The following is a 24,538-nucleotide window of genomic DNA, read 5'->3' on the forward strand; positions in this document are numbered from 1 at the left end:
CTTGACTGGTACTCCATGTTTTGTGAGCATTTGCCAGCACTGTGGGTTCAGGGTATACATCAGACTAGTTTGGGAGACTGGACATTGTATAAAGAGATCAATAATTATATAAGGAGGTACATTGAGAAATCTGTACCTCTACTGCTCTCTTTCCAAATGTGAGACCTTCTGGAAACAAAGCCCTCTCTCTACTCCATAAAAAGGAGTCTGTGGTTAAAGCAATTTGGAACATGCTGACTCTCTTATCTGCCACCTCCTCACTCAGAAATGCTCGATGCAGCTCCTGTACTAAAGGCTTGGAGGAATCATGCAATAAGATAAGATGTGCAAGCTAATGTTTCTATCCTTATTGGCCACAGACCCTTCCTTCATGTAACACCCATCCAGGGCCGGGAGTAGGGTGAGGTGCCAACCCTGCATTTGCACGAGCCTCAGAGTGAATACCTCCTTAAATTGTGCACCCCAGAGCCTCACCCGCCTCACTCCAGTCCGTGCCCTGCCTACCAGTGTGGATCAACACACTTTGGGAAATGCTGCTCAGTTTATAAAGGACTTAGCTAGATACAGCACTGTAGTTAGTGCCCCACAGTGAGTGTCTTGGGAGCTCAAAGGAGAGAGTAGCAGGAGTGCTCACAACAGACTATAATCTGCCTGATCAGAGGTTCAGACAGAAGGAAAGAGGTGGGGGGCTAGATGTAGTGTAGAAAGCCTGAATGCCAGGCTGCAGGGAGAACCACATGGCACGGGTGGTGGAAGTCTTCCTGAGCAAGGTTTGGAGGGTTGGGCTCTGGGTACAAATGCCAGTGCCCCTTTGCTGAGGCTGCCCGCCTGTCCCCAGGCAGGAGGCCAGTGAATGGGCCTGTACCATGCAGGCCCTCACCAGCTGCCCTACCCCGCTTCATCTGCTACCCTGAGAGGCCCTGACAGCCTCCACCCAGATGGAAGGGGAAGGGACCTGAAAATGGAACTCAGCAGGAAACATGGTTGCCACCTCCTTCCTGTCACTCCTCTGATCAAAACCCAGCAATGGCTGGAACATTCATTCCGTAGATATTTTCATAGCTTCCTCTCACTTGTTTCAGGTCTTTATTCAAAGGTCAGTGAGGCCTTCCCTGGAGACCCTAACTAAAATCACACACACACACACACACACACACACACACACACAAACTTACCATTGTTTCTGCTTATTCTATCTCCTTACTAACATCTACATGCCATTCCTTCTGCCTATTTATCTTGTTTGTTGTCTGTCTCCTCCACCAGGACATAAGCTCCATGAGGGTGTGGTTTTTGCTTCCTTTTTCGTGGCTTTATACCCACTGTCTAAAAAAGAACACTGGGTCAATGCTTAAACTAGACCCTTCACTTCATAGAAATTTACTTTTACATGGAGAGACTCAGGCTTTAGATCCGTTCCAGACAAGCAACATAAATGAATGAAATGGGCAGCGTTGCACAGCATATAGCTAAAAATAGGGGTTGGTAAACTGTAGCCCATGGACCAAATCCAGACCACCAACCTGCTTTTATAAACACAGTTTTATTGGAACACGGCCACACCTGTTTGCTTACATATAGTCTACAGCTGCTTTCTCGATACCACAGCAGAAGTGAGTAATTCCAACAGAGACCTTCTGGCTCACAAAACCTAAAATCTTTATTATTTATCTCTTTTCAGAAAAGAATTGCCAGCCCTCTGATTTAGAGTACATAGATTCTAGAACCAGCTCTGTCGCTTGCCAGCTGGGTCATCTTGAGCAGCTTTCTTAGCTCCCTACACCACAGGTTCATGCCTATAAGAGGGAAATAACAGTAGGGCCTAGGATTGTTTTGAGGATTTAGTGTGTTATTATTTGTAAAGTGCTTAGAGGAGTGTGCAAATCCATACTAAGGCATATATGCAAGTTTGTTAAGCCTGAGTCCTGCCCAAGTTGAGGGTAGCTGGTACTCATCACAATGCTATGAGGTAAGAAGTATTATCTACACCAGGAATCAGCTAACCTTTTCTGTAAAGAGCCTGATAGTAAAAAATCAAGAGGCACCATGATGTCATCCATCACGTCAGCCTTTAGAGAACTATTCCCATGCATGGGAAGCTCTGTGTCAGTCCCATAGCTATATTACAGGCAATTTTCTCCCATGAAAGTGTAGGCGAGCACCCATAAGATGTCAGATGCACGAGGCCAATGTAGTTTGAGAAGTTGTGAGGGCACTGACCTGGCTATAATCCCAAGCCAAAAGGGCAGCCCCTTGGGGGGCATTTTTATTTGCAGTCCATTAGGGGCAGATCTGTGGTTCTTCCGGCTCAGTGGTGAGCAGCAGCTTTGGGAGGGGCATGCACACAGTCGTGTGCCGTGTGAGCTTTGCAGCATGCTGTAATGTGTCCTCTTCTTTCCAGTGGGAAAAACAGAATGTATGACGTCATCCGAGAGACGGTTGAAAATGATTTTCCAACCTTCCTGGGCAAGATCTTTGCGTTCATCGCCAATCCAGGCCTGATTATTCCAGCCATCCTGCTGATGTTGTAAGTTAGCCAAGACCTCTGGCTCGGCCTCATTGAAACCTCCCCTTCATAGTTGAAACTTCCTTAGCAGATCTTTCTTTCTTGCCCTCTTCTTCTGGATGTCCCAGATGCAGATCCTGAGACAATGATTCAAATGCAAGTAGTTTTTTGGGGAAGAGAGTAGGGTAGACAAACAGGAAGCTGCTTTATTATCATTGGGATGATGTTGGTCCTGCTGGAGAATTCTGGAAACAGTGTGCTTCAGAGTTACCTCACTCAAGGGTAGGGATCTGGGGCATTTGCACACCAGCTCCCATCAGTCACTGGTTGAATGCTGCTGGGAATCTCGGGAGGGGAGAGGCATTGGTTCATTGACCAGCAATACAGGCCAGGAATATTCCCAGAGAGAATGGTTTCTGTGCAGGGGGCTGCAGGGGAAGCTCCAGGCACAGAGGTAAAGGTACTGGCAGCTGCAAGTTTTCAGGGAGCATATTGAAAGATAGGGGCCAAGGAATATGGGTGGGTGCTGATAGTGTCTGTAACACCCTCTTAAACATTCACTAGAAATATCAAAGACCTCTGGCTCTGAGTCTCTGAGAAACCTTAGGGGCTGATTCAGCCTGTCCCTGCAGGGCCCATGGGACTTCTCCACAGAGCATCCTGTGCCCTAGCATCTGGCTCCTTCATTCATCACTATCCCTCTCAAATGCTGAGAAACCCCTGAGGATGGTGGGTGGGTCTGAGGATTTCTGTATCTACAATACCAGCCCCACACCTAGGGCATAGTAGGAGAACAATGAAAGCTCTTTGAAGGACCAGGGGAAGGAAGGAAAAAAGAAGACAGGAAGCTAGAGCCCTGAATTTGAATTACCTCATCAAAAATATACTAGTGAAAGTATTAGTTTTTTCTTTATAAATATCTATTGTTGTCATGTGTTTTTTTAATTTTTTTATTGTTTAAAATATTACATATATTAGTACATATATCTCCTTTTTTTCCCCCCATTGACCTTCCCCAGCCTCCCCTAACCCCTGTAACATGCCCTTATCCCACCGCCCCCCCAGTGTCATGTGTCCATTGGTGTGCTTATATGCATGCATCCAAGTCCTTTGGTTGATCTTTTTCCGCCCCTCCCCAACACTCCCCAGCCTTCCCACTGTAATTTGACAGTCTGTTCGGTGCTTTACTGCCTCTGTATCTATCTTTTTATTCATCAGGTTATAATGTTCTTTATTTTCCATAAATTAGTGAGATCATGTGGTATTTTTCTTTCATTGCCTGGCTTATTTCACTTAACATAATGCTCTTCAGGTCCATCCATGCTGCTGCAAATGGTAAGAATTCCTTCTTTTTTATAGCAGCATAGTATTCCATTGTGTAGATGTACCATAGTTTTCTAATCCACTCATCTGCTGATGGGCATTTAGGCTGTTTCCAAATCTTAGCTATGGTGAATTGTGCTGCTATGAACATAGGGGTGCATATATCCTTTCTGATTGGTGTTTCTAGTTTCTTGGGATATATTCCTAGAAGTGAGGTTACTGGATCAAATGGGAGCTCCACTTTTAGGTTTTTTGTTGTTTTTTTTTTTAATAAATCTTTATTGTTCAGATTATTACAGGTGTTCCTCTTCCCCCCCCCCATAGCTCCCCTCCACCTGATTCCCCACCCCACCCCATGCCCTTACCCCCCGCCACTGTCTTCATCCATAGGTGTAAGATTTTTGTCCAATCTCTTCCCGCACCCCTCACACCCCGTTCCCCTGAGAATTGTCAGTCCACTCCCTTTCTATGTCCCTGATTCTATTATATTCACCAGTCTATTCTGTTCTTCAGATTTTTTATTCACTTGATTTTTAGATTCACTTGTTGGTAGATATGTATTTGATGTCATTTTGTTCATAATTTTTATCTTTTCCTTTTTCTTCTTCCTCTTCTTAAAGAATACAATTCAGCATTTCATGTAATCCTGGTTTGTTTTTAGCTTTTTCTTGTCTGTGAAGCTCTTTATCTGACCTTCAACTCTGAATTATAGCTTTGCTGGGTAGAGTAATCTTGGTTGTAGGTTCTTGCTGTTCATCACTTTGAATATTTCTTGCCACTCCCTTCTGGCCTGCATAGTTTCTGCCGAGAAATCAGCTGACAGTCGTATGGGTACTCCCTTGAGGGTAACTAACCATTTTTCTCTTGCTGCTTTCAAGATTCTCTCTTTGTCTTTTGCCCTTGGCATTTTAATTATGATGTGTCTTGGTGTGGTCCTCTTTGGATTCCTCTTGTATGGGGTTCTGTGCGCTTCCTGAACTTGTAAGTCTATTTCTTTCACCAGGTAGGGAAAGTTTTCTGTCATTATTTCTTCTAATAGGTTTTCAATATTTTGCTCTCTCTCTTTTTCTGGCACCCCAAAAATTCGGATGTTGGTACGCTTAAAGTTGTCCCAGAGGCTCCTTACACTATCTTCATATTTTTGGATTCTTTTTTCTTTTTGTTTTTCTGGTTGGGTGTTTTTTGTTTCCTCATATTTCAGATCTTTGGTTTGATTCTTGGGGTACGCTGATTTACAGTTGAGTTTCTGTATATTCTTTTTTTTTTTTTTTTAATATATTTTATTGGTTTTTTACAGAGAGGAAGGAAGAGGGACAGAGAGCTAGAAACATTGATGGGAGAGAAACATCAATCAGCTGCCTCCTGCACACCTCCCACTGGGGATGTGCCCGCAACCAAGGTACATGCCCTTGGCCGGAATCGAACCCGGGACCTTTCAGTCCGCAGGCCAACGCTCTATCCACCGAGCCAAACCGGTTAGGGCTGTATATTCTTTATTTTAGACAGTGTATGCTTAATTTCTGACTGGTCCTTTTCCTTTTTTTTTTTTTTTTTTTTTTTTTTTTTTTTGGCATTCTCATTAAGATCCTTAAAGGTCTCACTAAGTTCCTCAGCGGTTTTTAGAAGATTCTTGAGTAACCTTATAAATGTGGTTCTGAACTCTATGTCGTCCAGTAGTTTGCTTTCCTCCATTTCTTTCATTCGTGACATGTTTCTTTGTCTCTGCATTTTGCTGCTTCCCTGTGTTGATGGAGTGGCTTTGTGTGGTAGGTGACCTATAGGGGCCAGTAGCTCAGCCTCCCCAATCACCTGAGGTGGACACTCTTGGTACACCCCTTTGTGGGCTGAGTGCAATGTCTTGGTGTAGTTAAGCCTTGATTGCTGTTGGTACACTGGGAGGAATTGACCTCCAGGCCAATTGGCTGTGAGGACCCACTGTGTCTATAATGGAAGAACTGCTGCACTGGAGACACACTTATGGTGCAGGACTTGTTTCAGTGGGGCTTTGGTGCTCACTGAGTCTGCCTCTTGAATGTGTCACTTATGGATGTGAGGAGTTGAAATCTGGTGTCTCACACTGACCACTAGGTACACTGGCTTCTGGATCTCCAATGGGGTGCAGGTCAGCTACTGTCTGAGGCCACCCAGCAGGAGCTACAGCGAGAGCTACAGTTTTCTCCTCTTTGCTTAGGGTTTGGAGGTTTTGGAGCTGTCTGACCCAGACTGCAAGTTTGCTAGGTTAAGCTGCGTTAGGGCAGGCCATTCATATGCTAAAGCCGCTGCTTGGAGCTTGGGTGGGTTTGTAGGTTGTGCAGGGCGGGGTCTCAGGGCATCACTAGGCTAGGGCGTGGCAAACAGCAATGGCTGCCAGTAAGCCAGCTCTGCGTCTCCGACCGCGTCCCCGCATCCCACACCCCAGCGCAGTAAACAATTATTCCTGCGCGCAGCCCTGCAAGCAAGCCACCCTCACTTTCCGACACGATGGCAGACAGTCCCGCTTCTCCCCATAGGAGTTTGGGTCCCCCGCATCTCCCCAGAAACTGGAGTTCGGAGTAATTGGGAGCTTGTCTCCCTTCAGGTTGAAAAAAGCAGCGCTCCCAGTCGCCCGCCACCAGCCCGATTCGCGCACATCCGTACCTCAGCTTTTCAGCGCTTGTGCACATCTCAATGCTCTTTTCTCTTTCCTTCTAGTTGTAGAACTTCCACTCAGCCAGCTTTCCCGTGGTTCTGGGTGATAGACGTTTTCTCTTTTAGTTGTAGTTTTGAAATTGTTGTGCGAGGCAGTAGTTTAGGTGTTTACCTACACCGCCATCTTGGATCCTCTCCATTTTTAGTTTTTTTGAGGAAACTCCGTACTGTTCTCCACAGTGGCTGTACCAGTCAGCATTCCCACCAGCAGTGCACGAGGTTTCTTTTTTCTCCACATCCTTGCCAGCACTTGTCGTTTGTTGATTTGCTGATGGTTGCCATTCTGACAGGTGTGAGATGGCACCACATTGTCGTTTTGATTTGCATCTCTCGGATAATTAGTGACTTTGAGCATGTTTTCATATGTCTCTTGGCCTTCCTTCTGTCTTCTTTTGAAAAGATTCTGTTTAGGTCCGTTGCCCATTTTTTATTGGATCATTTATCTTCCTTTTATTAAGTTGTATAAGTTCCCTATAGATGTTGGAGATTAAACCTTTATCAGTGATAACATTTGCAAATATGTTCTCCCATACAGTGGGCTTTCTTGTTGTTTTGTTGATGGTTTCTTTTGCTGTGCAAATGCTTTTTATTTTGATGTATTCCCATTTGTTTATTTTCTCTTTAGCTTTCATTACCTTAGGAGTAGTATCGGTGAAGAAATTGCTTCAGCATATGTCTGAGATTTCTCTGCCTGTGGATTCCTATAATATTTTTATGGTTTCTCGTCGTATGTTTAAGTCCTTGATCCATTTTGAGTTAATTTTTGTGTATGGTGTAAGTTGGTGGTCTAGTTTCATTTTTTTGCATGTATCTGTCCAATTTACCCAACACCATTTATTGAAGAGACTGTCTTGACTCCATTGTATGTTCATGCCTCCTTTGTCAAATATTAATTGAGCATAGAGATTTGGGTCGATATCTGGACTCTCTATTCTATTCCATTGGTCTATATGTCTGTTCTTGTGCCAGTACCAGGCTGTTTTGAGAACAGTGGCCTTGTAGTACAGCTTGAAATCTGGTATTGAGATCCCACCTACTTTGTTCTTCTTTCTCAGGATTGCTGTGGCTAATCGGGGTCTTTTTTATTCCAGATGAATTTTTGGAGAGTTCTTTCTAGGTCTGTGAAATATGCTGTTGGTATTTTAATGGGAAGTGCATTGAATCTATAGATTGCTTTGGATAGTATGGACATTTTAATGATGTTGATTCTCCCAATCCATGAACATGGTATGTTCTTCCATCTGTTTATGTCTTCCTCTATCTCTTTTTTTCAGTGTCCTGTAGTTTTCCACATATAGGTCTTTTACCTCCTTAGTTAAGTTTATTCCTAGGTATCTTAATTTTTTTGGTGCAATGGTAAATGGGATTGCTTTTTTAGTCTCTCTTTCTGTAAGTTCACTATTGGTGTATAGAAATGCCATAGATTTCTTGGCATTAATTTTGTATCCTGCTACATTGCCAAATTCATTTATTAAGTCTATTAGTTTTTTAATGGAGTCTTTCGGGTTTTTTATGTACAATATCATGTCATCTGCAAATAAGGACAGCTTTACTTCTTTTCCAATTTGGATGTCTTTTATTTCTTCTTCTTGTCTAATTGCAATGGTTAATACTTCCAGTACTATGTCGAACAGGAGTGGTGAGAGTGGGCATCCCTGTCTTGTTCCTGTTCTTAGAGGAAATGGTTTTAGTTTTTGCCCATTGAGTATGATGTTAGCTGTGGGTTTATCATATATGGCTTTTATTATGTTGAGGTATGATCCTTCTATTCCCACCTTGTTGAGAGTTTTTATGAAGAAAGGGTGTGGGATTTTGTCAAATGCTTTTTCTGCATCAATTGATATGACTATGTGATTTTTATCTCTCAGTTTATGTGATGTATCACATTTATTGATTTGTGGATATTGTACCATTTGCATTCCTGAGATAAATCCTACTTGGTCATGGTGTATTATCTTTATGATATACTGCTGGATCTGATTTGCTAGAATTTTGTTGAGGATTTTGGCATCTATGTTCATGAGGGATATTGGCCTGTAATTCTCTTTCATTGTGTTGTCTTTATCTTGTTTTGATATTAGGGTGATGCTGTCTTCATAGAATGGGCTTGGAAGTGTTCCTTCCTCTTGAATCTTTTGGAATAGTCTGAGGAGGATAGGTTTTAGTTCTTCCTTGAATGTTTGATAAAACTCCCCTGTGAAGCCATCTGGCCCTGGGCTTTTGTTTGCTGGAAGCTTTTTGATGACTGCTTCAATTTCTTCCATAGTTATTGGCCTATTGTGATGTTTAGATTCTTCCTGATTGAGTTTTGGAAGGTTATATTTTTCTAGGAATATGTCCATTTCCTCCAGGTTGTCCAGTTTGTTGGAATAGAGTTGTTCATAGTATTTTTTAACAATCCTTTCTATTTCAGTGGGGTCTGTTGTTATTTCTCCTCTTTCATTTCTGATGTTGTTTATTTGGGTCCTCTCTCTTTGCTCCTTGGTGAGCCTGGCTAGAGGTTCATCAATCTTGTTTATCCTTTCAAAGAACCAGCTCTTGGCTTTGTTGATCTTTTGTATTGTTTTTTTTTTGGTCTCAATGTCATTTATCTCCACTCTGATCTTTATTATTTCCTTCCTTCTGCTTACACTGGGCTTTTCTTGTTGCTCTCTTTCTAACTCTTTGAGTTGTAGGGTTAGGTAATTTATTACCATTGTTTCTTGCTTTTTGCAGTAGGCTTGTAGAGCTATGAACTTCCCTCTCAAGACCGCTTTCGCTGTGTCCCATAGATTTTGGATTGTTGCGTTTTCATTGTCATTTGTTGCTGTGATGTTTTTTATTTCTTCCTTGATCTCTCTGGTAACCCAGTCATTGTTTAATAGCATGCTGTTTAGTCTCTATGTGTTTGATTTTTTTGGATTGTTTTTATTGTAGTTGATTTCCAGTTTTATGCCACTGTGATCTGAGAAAATGCTTGATATGATTTCTATCTTCTTGAATTAGAAGAGACTTTGCCTATGACCCAACATATAGTCTATCTTTTTTTTTTAAATATATATTTTATTGATTTTTTACAGAGAGGAAGGGAAAGGGATAGAGAGTTAGAAACATCGATCAGCTGCCTCCTGCACACCCCCCACTGGGGATGTGCCCGCAACCAAGGTACATGCCCTTGACCAGAATCGAACCTGGGACCCTTGAGTCCGCAGGCCGACGCTCTATCCACTGAGCCAAACTGGTTTCGGCAATATAGTCTATCTTTGAAAATGACCCATGTGCACTTGAGAAGAATGTATATTCTGTGGCTTTGGGGTGAAATGTTCTGAAGATGTCAATTAATTCTACCTGGTCTAGTGAGTCATTTAGGATTGATGTTTCTTTGCTGATTTTTTGTTTAGAGGATTTGTCCAATGGTGTTGGGGGGTATTAAAGTCTCCTGCTATGATTGTATTGCTGTCAATCTCTCCCTTGATATCCTCCAGGAGTTTTTTTTTATGTATTTGGGTGCTCCTGTATTGGGTGCCTATATGTTTACCAGAGTTATTTCTTCTTGTTGGATTGCTCCGTTTAGTATTATGAAGTGGCCTTCCTTATCTCTTGTTATGTCCTTCACTTTGAGATCTAATTTGTCAGATATAAGTATTGCTACCCCAGCTTTTTTTTCATTTCCATTCACCTGTAACACCTTTTTCCATCCCTTCACCCTCAGTCTGTGTGCGTCTTTTTTTCTGAGGTGGGTTTCTTGTAGACAGCAGATATATGGGTCATATTTTCTTATCCAATCCGTTACCCTATGTCTTTTGATTGGTGCATTTAATCCATTTACATTTAAAGTTATTATTGATAGGTGCTTATTTGTCGCCATTTTTATTCTTTACCCCTGTGTTCCTTCTTCGCTTCCTATTTCTTTTTTTTTACAGCAGACCCTTTAGCATTTCTTCAATTGCTGGTTTGTTGGTAATAAATTCCCTTAGTCCTTTTTTGTCTGTGAAGCTCCTGATTTCACCTTCAATTTTGTTTGACAGTCTTGCTGGGTACAGTATTCTTGGATTCAGACCCTTCCTTTGCATGACTTTGTATATTTCATTCAATTCCCTTCTGCTCTGATGAGTTTCTGTTGAGAAATCAGTCGCTAGTCTGATGGGGTTTCCTTTGTAGGTAACTTTCTGACTCTCTCTGGCCACTTTTAAGATTCTTACTTTGTCGTTGGTGTTTGCCAATTTAATTATAATGTGCCTTGGCGTCGGTCTTTTGGGGTTCATTTTGCTTGGGACTCTGTGAGATTCTTGGATTTGTGTGGGTTTTTTCTTCCCTATATCAGGGAAGTTTTCTGTCATTATTTCTTCAAACAGGTTTTCTATTCCTTGCTCAGATTCCTTCTGGAACCCCTATTATGCAGATGTTGTTTTGTTTCATGTTGTCCCAAAGTTCCCTTAGGCTCTCCTGCTTTTTAATTTTTTTTCTAGAAGCTGCTCTACTTGGGTATTTTTTTCCTACCTTGTCTTCTAGCTCACTCATGTGGTCCTCTGCTTCTTCTAGTCTACTCTTGATGCTTTCTATTGAGTTCTTTACAGCAGCGATGTCCTTTTTCATTTCTTCTTGGTTCTTCTTCATTTCCTCTTGGTTCTTACACATATTGTCGAATTTGTCTTCCATTCTTTTCAGCCACCTTAGACCATTTCTCTGAATTCTTTCTCTGGCAGGTTGCTTGCCTCCATTTCGTTTACTTTCTTTTCTGGTGATGCCTGCTTTTCTTTCCTATGTGGGCTGTTTCTTTGTCTCCCCATGGTCTCTCTTCTCCGGGTGTCTGGTTATGTAGTTCTCTCTCTCCTTTCTGTGGTGTAGAGCTCCTCTGAATCCGCGTGTTTGCGCCAATTGAGGATTGATATTCTCAGGTTTGCAGCTCTTTGGTGGGTGCCGCAGTTGTAGATTTTCAGGCTTCCGATAACAACCACTTTCCCCTTCAAGATGGTGCGGTCTCCACGTTTGAGCCGGTCACTCCAGGAGGGAACCTAGCAGCAGTGGGGGCTGCCGGGTCAGAGGAGCCCCATCCAGCAGTCCCCCACCATCTCCTGGAGTATATCTGTCCCTTCTCAACTCACCAACAAACACTCCCTGTGTGACCCTCAGCTGTTCTTTCTGTCTGCTCCAGGACAAAGCTTGGGACACGTCTATCTATTCCACCACCATTTTTTCCTCCTCATATGTGTTTTTTTTCTAAATTATGAAATATTACTAACATACAGAAAAGTACAACCATGTACGTGATCACAAATTTAGATGTTAACATCTAGCAATATTTGCTTCAGATCTGTCTTTTTAAGAGAAGCAAAATGTTACAGATACACTTCAAGCTCTCCCCAATCCTTTTCTCTCCCTCCCTCTCCAAAGGTAACTGCTATTTTGATTAGCTTTAATCATTCTCATATTTATTTTGGTACTTTCATCATGTGTGTATGTACTATTGTTTTCTGAGTTTAAAAATTTTTCATGAATGGTCATGCTACATAGTTTTCTTCACTCAACATTATGTTTAGGAGATTTATTCATGTATAGATACATGAGTATAGATTCTAATATTGCTATATGTTCCATTGTATAAATGAATGAACCAGTTTATTCATTTCTCTGCATAGATATAGTTAGGTTGTTTCTATTTTTTTTTTTTTTTTTTTTTGCTATTGCAAATGTGCTCTTTGTACATATATGTCTCCATGTGAGAATTTCTCTAAAGTAGATCTCTTGGAGTGGAACTGTTGGGTCATAGGTATGTGTTCTTTGTTCTCTTTAGATAGTGTTAAACTGCTCTCCAAAATAGGTGTATTTCCTTACACCTCAATTCCAAACATCTGCTCTAGTCCTGGCATGAAAGAGGGCTGACATGCTATAACAACCTGGACTGCCCTGGACCCCCTGAAAAGATTCTGAAACCCAGACACCAAACCTGACCTTTGCAGGCAACTTCAGGGGGAACATAGTCACCCATAAACACTTTAAACCTCCAGCTCCTCCCTTATAAATGGGTTGTTAATTAGGAGAAAGGGCAAGGCCTGGTGCCAAGAAAGTGCCAAAACAGAGAGTGGTCCCTTTACCCGTCCTCCCTTCTCTGTATGGAGAGAGCTTGTAGACTCTACTCAAGTGGCTATGGGCAGCCCACATGAGAGGAAGGTTGGGAAGTAGCTAAGGCTTAAAATTCATGGAGAAAAGTGGCAATTAGGATGAACCTAAAAAGCTCTCAGCTAACAGGCTGGCTGAGCACCCAACCCAAGTGGCCTCTCTGTTCTCAGGTGGTACAGTCCAGGTCATAGCCCCCAGCAGGTCCTGTGAAAGGGAAGCCCAGATTATAACCTCAAAGGACACCCAGTCCTGAAGTCAGCCAGTGGGAGCCTGATGCTGAAATCCAGCAACTCAGAAAAAAAATTTCTTCCGTGCAACTGAGCAGGGGACTTTCAGGGCATCTGCAGTTGTATTTCTAGGCTAACTTGGAGCAGATACTTAGCAGCTCTGCCTCTCTCCTTACTTGACGATTGTGAAAAGAGCTTTGGCTTCAAATGTTGGCTCTGAGGAGCACTAATAGAGGGGCTGGCCTTGGGCAAATTACTTAACATTTCTGAATCCCAGGATACTGATTTGTAAAGATGGGAATCATCATTTCTACTTCATTAAGTTTCATCAAAGCCAGTGGGGGCACAGAGCCTGGCACGGGGCAGTGCCCAGGAAACACAAGCAGCTTCTTTTGCAGACAGGAAACCCTGCTACTCCCCCACCTCTTCAGGTTTCCATAAGAGGAATGATTCCTTTAGCCTCCTTTTACTGAGCACTCTGAGAGGTAGAAATGTGTAGGTCATGTCCACATTCCATCAGATAGAGAGAGCAGGGATATCCAGGACCTTTTTTCCATGTTAAGTGGAGGATTTAGAATGGTAGGGCCTCTCTCCACCCTGCCCAGGGGCAAAGCCTTGGCACCAACTCCAGGAAGCCTGCCCTGATTTCTCGGGAAAGGCATCCAGTTCTTGTCACTTTCCAAGGCCACCGTCCCACAGGAGGCATGCTTTTTTCTCTTACAGCCTGGCCATCTACTACCTGAACTCGGTTTCCAAAACCCTTTCCCGCGCCAATGCCCAGCTGAGGAAGAAAATCCAAGCGGTGAGTCTGTCTCGAGTTTCATTACTCTGTTGAGAGTTTCATTCTGGAAGGTTAAAATGATGTCATGTTTTTGTGTTTTGCTGATTTGCTCTGTGAACCAAGTTGTGTGCTCTAAATGGCTTTCTTCTGAATCAAAGCCAAAAATATCTGTATGACAGGTAGCAGATTCAACAGCATGCATTGGCATTCTCAGGATATTTGGGTGTCTATAACAATAATTACTTACATTTTGAGAGGTTGCTGAAGAACAGGAGAAATTCAATGAATTCAACCAATGTTCACATATCATAAAACCAGTACCCACGATAATTCCTATAGATTAAAACTAATACTATAAATACTAAAGAAAACAGTGTTGTCAAAACTACATATTGCTGAGAAACCAAGATGGCGGCATAGGTAAACACCTGAACTTGCTGCCTTGCACAACCACTTCAAAACTACAACTAAAAGACAAAATGGACATCATCCAGAACCACAGGAAAGCTGGCTAAGTGGAAATTCTACAACTAGAAGGGAAGAGAAAAGCACACTGAGACTCAGAGGAGCTGCAGAAGTAAAGTGCAGAGGTACGGAGGCGCGTGCTCGAAGAGGGCTGGCAACTGAGTACGCGGCTGACTTTTTCAATCTGGAGGGAGACACAAGCTCCCAACTGCTCTGAACTCCAGTTCCAGGCGAGTCTCTGGGGACCCAGACTCATACAGGGAGAAACTGGACTGTCTGGCAGCAGGCGGAACTCGAGGGCAGCTTTCTCTCAGAGGTGCTTGCAGCGATTACCAAGGAACACTGAGACCTGGGGGCCTCTTAGGGCAGGGCTGATGGGAAGCCATTGCTGTTTGCTCTGCCCTGAGACTCCACCCCATCCAAGCTGTGCGCAGAGGCTTTTGCATATGAATGGCCTGGTCCTTTGAAATCTAAACTTACCTATCAAACTGCAGCTGATAGGACCCAGAACATACAAAAGAAGGCCCAAGGCCCCACAGCAGCTTGCATTGCTTCACAGCTGGACCTCATCTGGGCACCTCCAAAACCCAAACAAAGAAGAGGAATCTGCAGATCTCTCTGTAGCTCCTGATGGGTGGCCTCAGGCAGAGGCTAAATTAGCACCTCCTTGGAGATCCAAGAGCCAGTGTACCCAGGGGTCAGAGTGGGACCATCCAGATTACAACTCCTCAGATCCATAAGGGACACCCTCAGGAAGCAGACTCAGTGAGCACCAAAGCCCCACTGAAGCAAATCTTGCCACATAAGGGTGTCTCCAGCACAGAAGTTCTCCCATTGTAGACATAGCTGATCCTCACAGCCAATTGGCCTGGAGGTCAATTCCTCCCAGTGATACCAACAACAATCAAGGCTTAACTACAACAAGACTGTGCACACAGCCCACAAAGGGGTACACCAAGAGTGTCCACCTCAGGTAACTGGGAGGCTGAGCCACTGGGTCCTATAGGACACCTAGCACACAAAGCCACTCTATCAATTCAGGGAAACAACCAAAATGCAGAGACAAAGAAACAGGTCACAAATGAAAGAAATGGAGGAAAGCAAACAACTGGATATAGAGTTCAAAACCACAGTTATAAGGTTTTTCAAGAATTTTTTAGAAAAGGCTGATAAATTTAGCAAGACCCTCAAGGATATGAAAAAGGACCAACTAGAAATTAAACATACACTGACTGAAATAAAAAATAATATACAGAGATCCAACAGCAGACTAGAGGACCGCAAGAATCAAGTCAAAGAGTTGAAATACAAAGAAGCAAAAAACACTCAGCCAGAAAAGCAGAAAGAAAAAAGAATCCAAATATTTGAAGATAGTGTAAGGAGCCTCTGGGACAACCTCAAGTGTACCAATATCCGAATTATGGGGGTGCCAGAAGAAGAGAGAGAGCAAAATACTGAAAACCTATTTGAAGAAATGATGACAGAAAACTTCCCCCACCTGATGAAAGAAATAGACTTACAAGTCCAGGAAGCCCACAGAACCCCAAATAAAAGGAATCCAAAGAGGATCACACCAAGACACATCATAATTAAAATGCCAAGAGCAAAAGACAAAGAGAAAATATTAAAAGCATCAAGAGAAAAACAGTTAATTACCTACAAGGGAGCACCCATACGACTGTCAGCTGATTTCTCAACAGAAACTATGCAGGCCAAACGGGAGTGGCAAGAAATATTCAAAGTGATAAATAGCAAGAACCTACAACCAAGATTACTCTACCCAGCAAAGCTATCATTCAGAATTGAAGGTCAGATAAAGAGCTTCACAGATAAGAAAAGCTAAAGGAGTTCATCACCACCAAATCAGTATTAATGAAATGCTGAATTGTATTCTTTAAGAAGAGGAGGAAGAAGAAAAAGGTAAAGATAAAAATTATGAACAACATGCTGGTGCTCAGAAGAGGCAGTCTCAGCCCCAGGCCGCAGAGAACATCTCTGGCCAGAGCAGGGTACGCTGGTGGCTGGTGCAGCTTCCTGCCCTGCGTGTACAGTCTGGATCTGGGCGCTGTTGTGCCCTTTGCCACCTCCAGGCGGTGGGGAGGCCCGCACTCAGCACTCAGATTGGGTTCTCGTAGCTGGTGAAGCTGCAGAGCTTCTTCCGCAGGGCTTGGAAGCAGGGCCTCTGCTCAGGGTCCCGGTGCCAGCACGCGAGCATCAGCCTGGGGGCACTGGGCGGGCACTCAGGGGGGCAGGGCATGCGGTAGCCAGAGTCCACCCTCGTGAAGGCCTCATGGTTAGACATGCCTGTGGAGAGGGGGACAGGGCGGCTGGGAGACCAGTGCCCACCAGCTACTGTGCCTCCTAGGACGCCTTGGCCACGCTCTCACCCTCTGCACCTCCCACACCCATTTCTTAGGCCCTCACTCTGGACAGCACCCAGGTGCTCAGAATGGTGTCCAGGTTACAGGTCCAAGGTGATGGCTCCTTCCCACACTGCCTGGGCCCAGTACCTGGATAGGGCATCTGACCCCTGCTGAAAACCTCATGGAGGAGAACCCCGAAGGACCAGACGTCAGATTTGATGGAGTAGTGCCCTCGGGAGAGCGCCTCTGGGGCCGTCCACTTGTAAGGGATGTTGCGGTCATGGGAAAGGTAGATGTCCTCCTACAATGACAGACACGCTGGGGGAGGCAGGGGCTGCCTGCACCTCCAGAGCACAGACAGGCATGGGGAGCCCGTGCATGGTGAGCAGGGTTGTGGCTGCCTGCCTGGAGTGTGAGCAGTTAGGACACAGGCCATCACAGCCACCACTAGAGGGGGATGCTGCCCACCTTGGAGACAGGCTGACCCAGAGCTTGTGAGCAGAGCAGACAGACAGGTGGCGGAGCTGGGAAGTCAGGGTCAGGAAAGCAGAGCCCAGACATGGGGCAGCATGACCCAGCAGCACAATGGCCATTGCAGCGGAGCCTGCAATGGGTTCAAGTTCACGAGTTCAGAGGTGCCAAGAAAGGCTGACTGGCCACCACTGGACAAACTTGAAAAGGCTGGCAGTCGCAGTCAGCTGCCTTCTCAAGTGATCTGTCCCATGCTGGCCACCTAGTGAGGAGGCAAACGTCTCGATGAGGAAAGGACACAGAAGCAGCAGCTCCTCGAGCGGCCCACGCAAGGAGCAACAGAATGCACCCCCGGCACGTGCAAGGAACAGGGTGGCTATCGGCCGAGGGACCATGAGGCCCACGCATGGTTCTGACCCAGGTGTCCTCCACAGTCTCACAGTAACTTTGTCTCGGGGGGTAAGCGTTGGGAGGTGTTTACCCTGAGCTCATGCACCATGCACATCCTCTGCTACCTGAACCACAGAAGCTGGGGCAGCAACACAAATGAAGGAATGAGCAAGTGAAGGCTGGGTCCCTGCTCTCCCACTCAGCAGAGACTTTGGTTCCTGTGGCTCCTGGACTGGCCAAGTGCCTCGGCTGCCCCCTCCCCACCTCCAGCTCTGAAAGGCCCTGTGAGCAGCTTCTTGTGTCCCACCTCCCAGAGCCGCAGCCCTCAGCTCCTGTCCCCTCAGGGGTCCCACGGGCATCCCCAGCTCTGAGCACAGAGGATGCCCCGCTATGCCCCAGGCCCTCCGGGGCCCCACCTTGATGAGCCTGGCCAGCCCAAAATCCCCCACTTTGCAAATGTTCTCTCCCACGAGGATGTTCCTGGCAGCCAGGTCCCGGTGGATGTAATTCTGAGACTCCAGGTAGCACATGCCCTCGGCCACCTGGGAGGCAATGTCTACCAGCTCCAAGACAGGCAGGGCTTTCTCATCAGACTGCAGAGGCACAGGGGCCGAGTCAGCAGGGTGTCCTCTCTGGCTCAGTGGAGGAGCTGGCGGAGGGCGGGGGCCTGACAAAGCTGGGACAGCGGCCCCCACGCAGCCCTTCCAGAAGGCGTTCTGTGTCGGCCCAAAAGAGGTTCATACACCCTTGTACTTCGCTTCTGGGAATCTGAAGCAGGGTGATGGGAACTCCGGGGTGTAAGTACACAGACACCCATCAGATGGAAAACCTAGAAAGATCCCACAGGCCACTGGCCAAGTGGAGGCAACACACCTGTCAACCATCAACAATGTCCTTTCTGAAGAACAGTCAGTGACATGGGACTGCCTGCAATGCACTGCTTCTGTGAGCAGCTCTACAGTCAGACTTTGTCAGGAAGACTGGATCCCAGGTGCACACATCACATACCGGGCCTCATCCTACATTCCTTCCCGTTTCAACATCTCTGACACGGCCACACCTGCCCCCTGTGGCCCTCAGCTCAGCAGCAGCCACCATCCGGCTGGGTGTTACATGAAACCCTGGGGCTTATCAGAGGATAAGACGCTCAGGTGGCCATGGCCACAGGAGTGAGGGGGACTTTCCTTGTATTTGTCCTTCTCTGTATTTCCTCAAACTTCACAATGAACAGATGGCACATTTATCACAGATATCGTACACATTCCTTACACAGGAAAGGCCCGGCAACGCATCAGGAGACCCCTGGCATCCTGTGCATGGTGTGCGCCGTCAGGGTTTTCTTTCTTCAGCGTCCTTCCTGATCCCCTCCCTCAACGAGCATGTGTCACTTTGGTCCCTGAAAGCAGCCCCCAGGCCACCACTGCCACTCACCCCGCAGGAGCTCCAGCAGGCTCCCCTCTGCCATGAGCTCTGTGATGACGTACACGGGGTCCCCCACGGACGCCACAGCGTACAGCGCCAGGATGTGCTTGTGCCGAAGCTTCTTCATGGCCTGGATCTCCAACTGGAACGTGTGCTGGTGCAGGAGGTCATCTGCAAGATGGGCAGATCGGTGGGTGCAGCCCCAACACCCACCCTCAGTAACTGTGGGTGCTCTCCCGGGCGACCAGCTCCCAAGGCCAGAGTACGGGGCAGACGCACTGGTCTCACGGCAGCCCCGCACCCCATAGGGATCTCCATGAGGGTCCGCCATGCCCACTCTCCTCTCTGACCACATCCAGGCACCCTCATACCACTTTGGCCCACACCTGCCCCAGCCACATGGGGAGCTGAAACATGCCCATGCATTCCCGTGGGCCCTGGGCCGCTGGTTCTTGCCCCTGGTGCCTACCACGGAGATTGCAGATGGACCTGTCAGGTTACTAGCAACCGTGGTTTAGTGGCTTTCCATTAACGATAAGAATTTAACAGCCACCCTGGCCAGTATGCTCAGTGGTTGGTAATCCTTCCGTGCACAAAAAGGTTGGTGGTTCAATTCCCGGTCAGGGCACATGCCCCGTTGTGGGCTCCATTCCTGGTAGGGGACGTGCAGGAGGCAGCCAATCAATGTTTCTCTCTCCCTCTCCCTTCCCCTCTCTCTCTAAAAATCAATTAAAATCTTTTTTAGAAAAGAAATAACAATGTAATTAAAATGGAATATAAAAATAATTATGAACAACAAATACATATCTATCAACAAGTGAATTAAAAATCTGATGAACAGAATAAACTGGTGAATATAATAGAATCAGGGGCATAGAAAGGGAGTGGAATGACAATTCTCGGGGGAAAAGGGGTGTGGAGGGTGCGGGAAGAGACTGGACAAAAATCATACACCTATGGATGAGGACAGTGGGGGGGGTAAGGGTATGGGGTGGGGTGGGAACTGGGTGGAGGGGAGCTATGGAGGGAAAAAAAAGGGAACAACTGTAATAATCTGAACAATAAAGATTTAAAATAAAATAAATTAAAAAACTACATATTGCTGTGACCTGTGGCCTAGGAGGTCTTTGAAGTTTCCTCCAAGCTCAGGCAGCCTCTCTCAACATTAGCTGGCTTCAGACTTCTCTCTTCCATTCTCCCAGTTCCCCCACCCTCACCTCCTACATATGGAAAACCCTCTCTAGGCCCTGTCCTCCTTACTTCCTCCATGCCTCTACGGGAACGAATCTCATCTGCTTCACAGCCAGTTCCCCATCTCCATCCCCATCCCCATTTCCTTAATCTTACTGGTCTCTTGCCCAGATAAAGAAAACCATTGAACTTCCATTGAGGGCTTCCAGCCTCCAGGGCCAGGTGCGCCTTCAAACGCTGTGCAAAGCTGAGCTCTGCTGCCCCCTGCAGTCCGTCATGAGGACTAATAACAGGCGATTTAAGGTAGTTCCCAAGAACTGAAGATGGAGTCCTTGCCAACTAGATCTCACCATCCTGAGCTCAAACATCCATTTCCCTGGGCAAGACCAACATTAATGTTTTCCTGCAGCTCCGTGAAGTTGAGAAGAGCCATAAATCTGTCAAAGACAGAGCCACAGCCAGAGATTCCGAGGACACAGCTAAAGACAGCTCCAAAAATACCACCAAAGCAGGTAAATTCCATGTCATGATTACTTTTTACAAGGCCACATTGGAAAGGTGTAAAGAGTATATGTTGTGAAATCAGATCTGGGAGTGAAATCAGAATTAGGGTGATTATTAGCTGTATGAAGTTGGGTCAGTGAAAATAAGAATGAATTATAGTCCTAGCCGGTTTGGCTCAGTGGATAGAGCGTTGGCCTGAGGACTGAAGGGTCCTGGGTTTGATTCTGGTCAAGGGCACATGCCCGGGTTGCGGGTTCAATCCCCAGTGGGGGCGGGGGGTGCAGGAGGCAGCCGAACAAGAATGAATTATAGTGCCAACCTCATGCAGCGGTGAAAATGCGATGGATCATGTGTTAAAGTGCTTTACAGAATTCCTGGCACAGAGATAGGACTGATGAAAACGAGCGGCCTCTGTAACATGGGGAAATAGCACTGCTTATCTTGTAGGGTTGTCTCACTCATTTCTACCCTCCAAGTCTTCTGTGGTAACTTTTCTTCTTTCTGTTCCTCGTAATTTAGTTGTTTCTGAAATGATTTTTGTCTTCTTCACTTTCTCTCCTGAGTCTCTTAGTTTCCATGTCACATCCTTCTAATGTCTGGCTACTTAACCCAACGTTGAGAACTATTGGCCCCACCACACCGCTTTAAGATGCTCAAAGTGTCAGCTGTCATGGGTCACAGCTGCCCGGGGATGAGGAAGGTATTTGTTTTCTATGTTGTTTTGAATTATTTCTTTGGAGGACACATAGGGAGATTTGCACTTAGCAGCTACATGTTTGTATTATCTTTAAAAAGAAAACACTAGAATATCTAGAATAAAAGGATAAGAAACAGCCACATATGTTCCAAAGTGTCACAGGGCTTCTGAGGAGACTAATCAAAAGCCATCTCCACCTTGGGAGTAAGAAAAGGTCAAATTGAAAGAGACCATCTCTGAGGTGATCCCATTTTCCAAGGATTGTCCCTGTTTTAAAATTAAACAGTGCCAGGATGCTGTGATTTTGGCCTTTGGTGTGAGAATTGAACAAGATGCACAAGAGATGACTGATAGTTTATGAGTTATAATTTTTAGTGCAGAAATTATTTGATACTTTTAGAACATGTAGGCAAGACTATCAGAAAAAGAAACAAGAATTTAAACATATAGCAGTATTTCCCTGCAAGATGAAAATCCTCCATCAGTTTATTTTCAGTTCTCCGGATCCTCTAGTCAGGAGAAACAGGGCACCCATGTACATCCCTAGCAAACATTCTGTTATTAGAATAATAATGCCCCGGCTGGTGGGGCTCAGTTGAGCGTATTCCCATGCACCGAAAGGTCACTGGTTTGATTCCCGGTCAGGGCACACACCAGGTTGTGGGTTCTCTTTCTCCCTCTCCATTCCTCTCTAAAATCAATTATACATTTTTTAATGGATAATAACAAGTATTCTAGTACTGAGTGTTGATATTGGAATGGGACAAGTTACTACTGAATAGTAAAAGTCACAAGTAAACCAGTGGATGCTGCAAAAAGAGGCCAAGGCGGCTGTGTCACAATAGAACCTATCCCTGGTGAGTCTCCCAAAATGTGTGGAGCTACAGACCTCGTCCATCAGATAGACCAGCAGCCCATCGAGGGCCTCATGGCCTGTTGCATGGCGTGCAGGAGAGTGACTGACTGGCAGCTTATTATTGTGAAGCTGAGGAAAATATCTGAAATCACCTAACTTTTCCACACAGGTCAGAAAATGGAGCAAATGCAATACTATGTTGTAATATCACCAACAAAACAAAAAATGGGTGGATGTTTTTGGACACTGATAGACTTATGTATGGAAGGAAAAATAGGTGTGCAAAATGTTTTCCATGAGAAGCCAAGACACTTACCCTGGTTTGTCAGTTGTCAAACGTCTCCAGAATCTCAACGTGCCTGCCCTCCTAACCCACTTCTTTCCCCTCCTTTCTCTACTGGCTGCTGTTTTAAAGCTTGCCCTTCTTCAAATTTTAATTCTTATTACAGGTCTAAAGTTTTTTTAATTTAATATTAATTAAATCAATACTGCAGTTTTTGCTTTTCTTTAAAAAAAAAGTTATCTGGCCGAAACCGGTTTGGCTCGGTGGATAGAGCGTCAGCCTGCGGACTGAAGGGTCCTGGGTTCGATTCCGGTCAAGGGCACGTACCTTGGTTGCGGGCACATCCCCAGTGGGAGGTGTGCAGGAGGCAGCTGATCGATGTTTCTCTCTCATCGATGTTTCTAACTCTCTATCCCTCTCCCTTCCTCTCTGTAAAAAATCAATAAAATATATTTTTTTAAAAAAAGTTATCTGAATATATCCATGGGAGCTTAAGAAGATGGTCAACCTTTAGTCTTGAAAATTCCAATAGTCTCATTCCCGCCTTCACTTAGCTTCTCTTCTTGAAGTATTCACCAGAATGATCTCAGCTGTTGTAACAAACAGGCCCCAGATAGCTAATGGCTCAAACACAATAAAAGTTTACTTCTCACTCAAAATGTCCAAATTGGGTATTTCGATTTGATGGCCACTTTCTTCCCAAGTGATGATGCGGGGACCCTGGCTCCTTCCATCCTGTGACTCCGCCTGACTCGAGCCAGTGCAAGGGGAAGAGCCTAGAACACGCGCCTGGAAGTGGCGCACATCAAAGCCTAGACTTCAGTCAAGGCCACGCCCATCCATAATGGAAACTGGGTCTGGTAAAGAACAAGCCAGTAACTGCCCCTAACTTGGAGTAAGGGGAAGGGAAGGAAACAAGTACGTGAAAGAGCTGGAAATTGGATTTGATTCCAGTTTACACAGCCCCTTCCATCATCGTATTTGACCCTGGCAGCCACCTGTGAGGCTGTTGTTATTGTCCCAATTTTATACTCAAGAAAACCAGGTCCAGAGAGTCTAGCCTAGGGCCAGCATTCAAATTCTAGTCCTCCAGCCAGCAGATCATATTCCTCCAGCAGATCTGTTCATGCAAAGGCTAGGCCAAGGTGTCCCCAGAGGCCTGGGGGTGATCTGACCTTTCTCAAATCACCAAATAGGACTGAAATCTACATACTGAGCAGGACAGCTCCAGAGGGCTCTATTCCATACCAAAACAAAAACAAAAACAAAAACAAAAACAAAACTGTAGCAAAATCTCTCATATCCTCATCCTTGTCTTGGTTCTTTTCCCAGGGACCATGCCTCACTCTGGCAGCCAAAGCCAAACCCTGGACAAGAAGGCGCAGGGCCCTGGGACCTCCAGTTCTGCCAGTAGGACCATGCTGCCTGCCTCCAGTCACCTCCCTATATCTCGGCCTCCTGGCATCAGACCAGATTCTAGCCAACCCGGGCCTCAGACTCATCCTGGGAGGTCAGCCTCTAGAAAGAATGCTCAGAGACCTCCCCACTGACAGCGGGGATTCAGAGGAGACCTTTCCTGGGGCTGAACCTCAAGTCCCACCAGTTCACATGCCCAAATCGGTGTTTTCTCTCCTCTCACACACACGTTCTCTCTCCTCTTATTGAATGTGGGGATTTCGATTACTTAGTCTCAGGCCATGGCTTCATCTGCCCTTTAGGGGAGCTGAGCCTCCTGTCTCCCCATAATTGTCCTTCTCAGTATCTTGGTGCAGGTAGCTCTGGACCTTGCACTCATGGTGGCTTCCCTTGGCTCCAGGCTTTGGGAGAAGGGGGCAGGGCTGCGACCACCATCATAGACTTTATTCCTAGCACCCATGTTGGTTTCTACCAGCTCCACCAACTGGGAGGAGGGTGCACAGGTGCCATATCCTGACCATCACCTCTATACAAAGAAGGTGAGATGGTTAGAATAAAAGGTACAAGAAGCTAATGAAAATAAAACTAAATGGACCCAAGTCCAGCCATGGTGAGTGGGAAGATGGTGATCCAGAACCTAGTCTGAGGGGGAGCCAATGCCATTAAGCACCAAAAATGCACTGGAGCCTCCTAGCTGCAAGGCAATGAGGGAGTAACATAGTCCTTCTTATCTAATTGAAGGAAACGCAAGATTGCTCAGGGCAGAAAATCTTTCTCATGCACCAAATTATAAAAGGAATGTGTTTATTGTATAGGACTGTTTATTGTATAGGACAGTGGTCAGCAAACTACGGCT

At 45.5% G+C, this 24,538-nt stretch overlaps 1 protein-coding gene and 1 pseudogene across 2 annotated transcripts in view; one reads left to right on the forward strand and one right to left on the reverse strand.

Annotated features, from left to right (window-relative positions):
- The window catches only part of TMC2 (transmembrane channel like 2), a gene marked incomplete at both ends in the record, with an annotated part of 63,005 nt that extends 39,189 nt beyond the window's left edge, over positions 1 to 23,816 (forward strand). Inside the window, 4 exons of the mRNA XM_080684607.1 lie at positions 2,402 to 2,527; positions 13,567 to 13,645; positions 20,336 to 20,438; positions 23,599 to 23,816. Coding sequence (XP_080540733.1) covers positions 2,402 to 2,527; positions 13,567 to 13,645; positions 20,336 to 20,438; positions 23,599 to 23,816 — 526 coding nt within the window. The remainder of the gene's footprint in view (positions 1 to 2,401; positions 2,528 to 13,566; positions 13,646 to 20,335; positions 20,439 to 23,598) is intronic.
- Positions 16,206 to 19,066, reverse strand: LOC308255830 (protein-tyrosine kinase 6-like; annotated as a pseudogene). Its single transcript has 5 exons — positions 19,015 to 19,066; positions 18,745 to 18,906; positions 17,730 to 17,906; positions 16,600 to 16,753; positions 16,206 to 16,393 (listed from the first exon to the last, which is right to left on the reverse strand). The product of its transcript is annotated as a protein-tyrosine kinase 6-like (transcript).
- Positions 23,817 to 24,538: the final 722 nt, after the last annotated feature.

The sequence above is a fragment of the Plecotus auritus genome (genome assembly GCF_963455305.1).
Source record: "Plecotus auritus genome assembly, chromosome: 8".
NCBI classification, from domain to species: Eukaryota; Metazoa; Chordata; class Mammalia; order Chiroptera; family Vespertilionidae; genus Plecotus; species Plecotus auritus.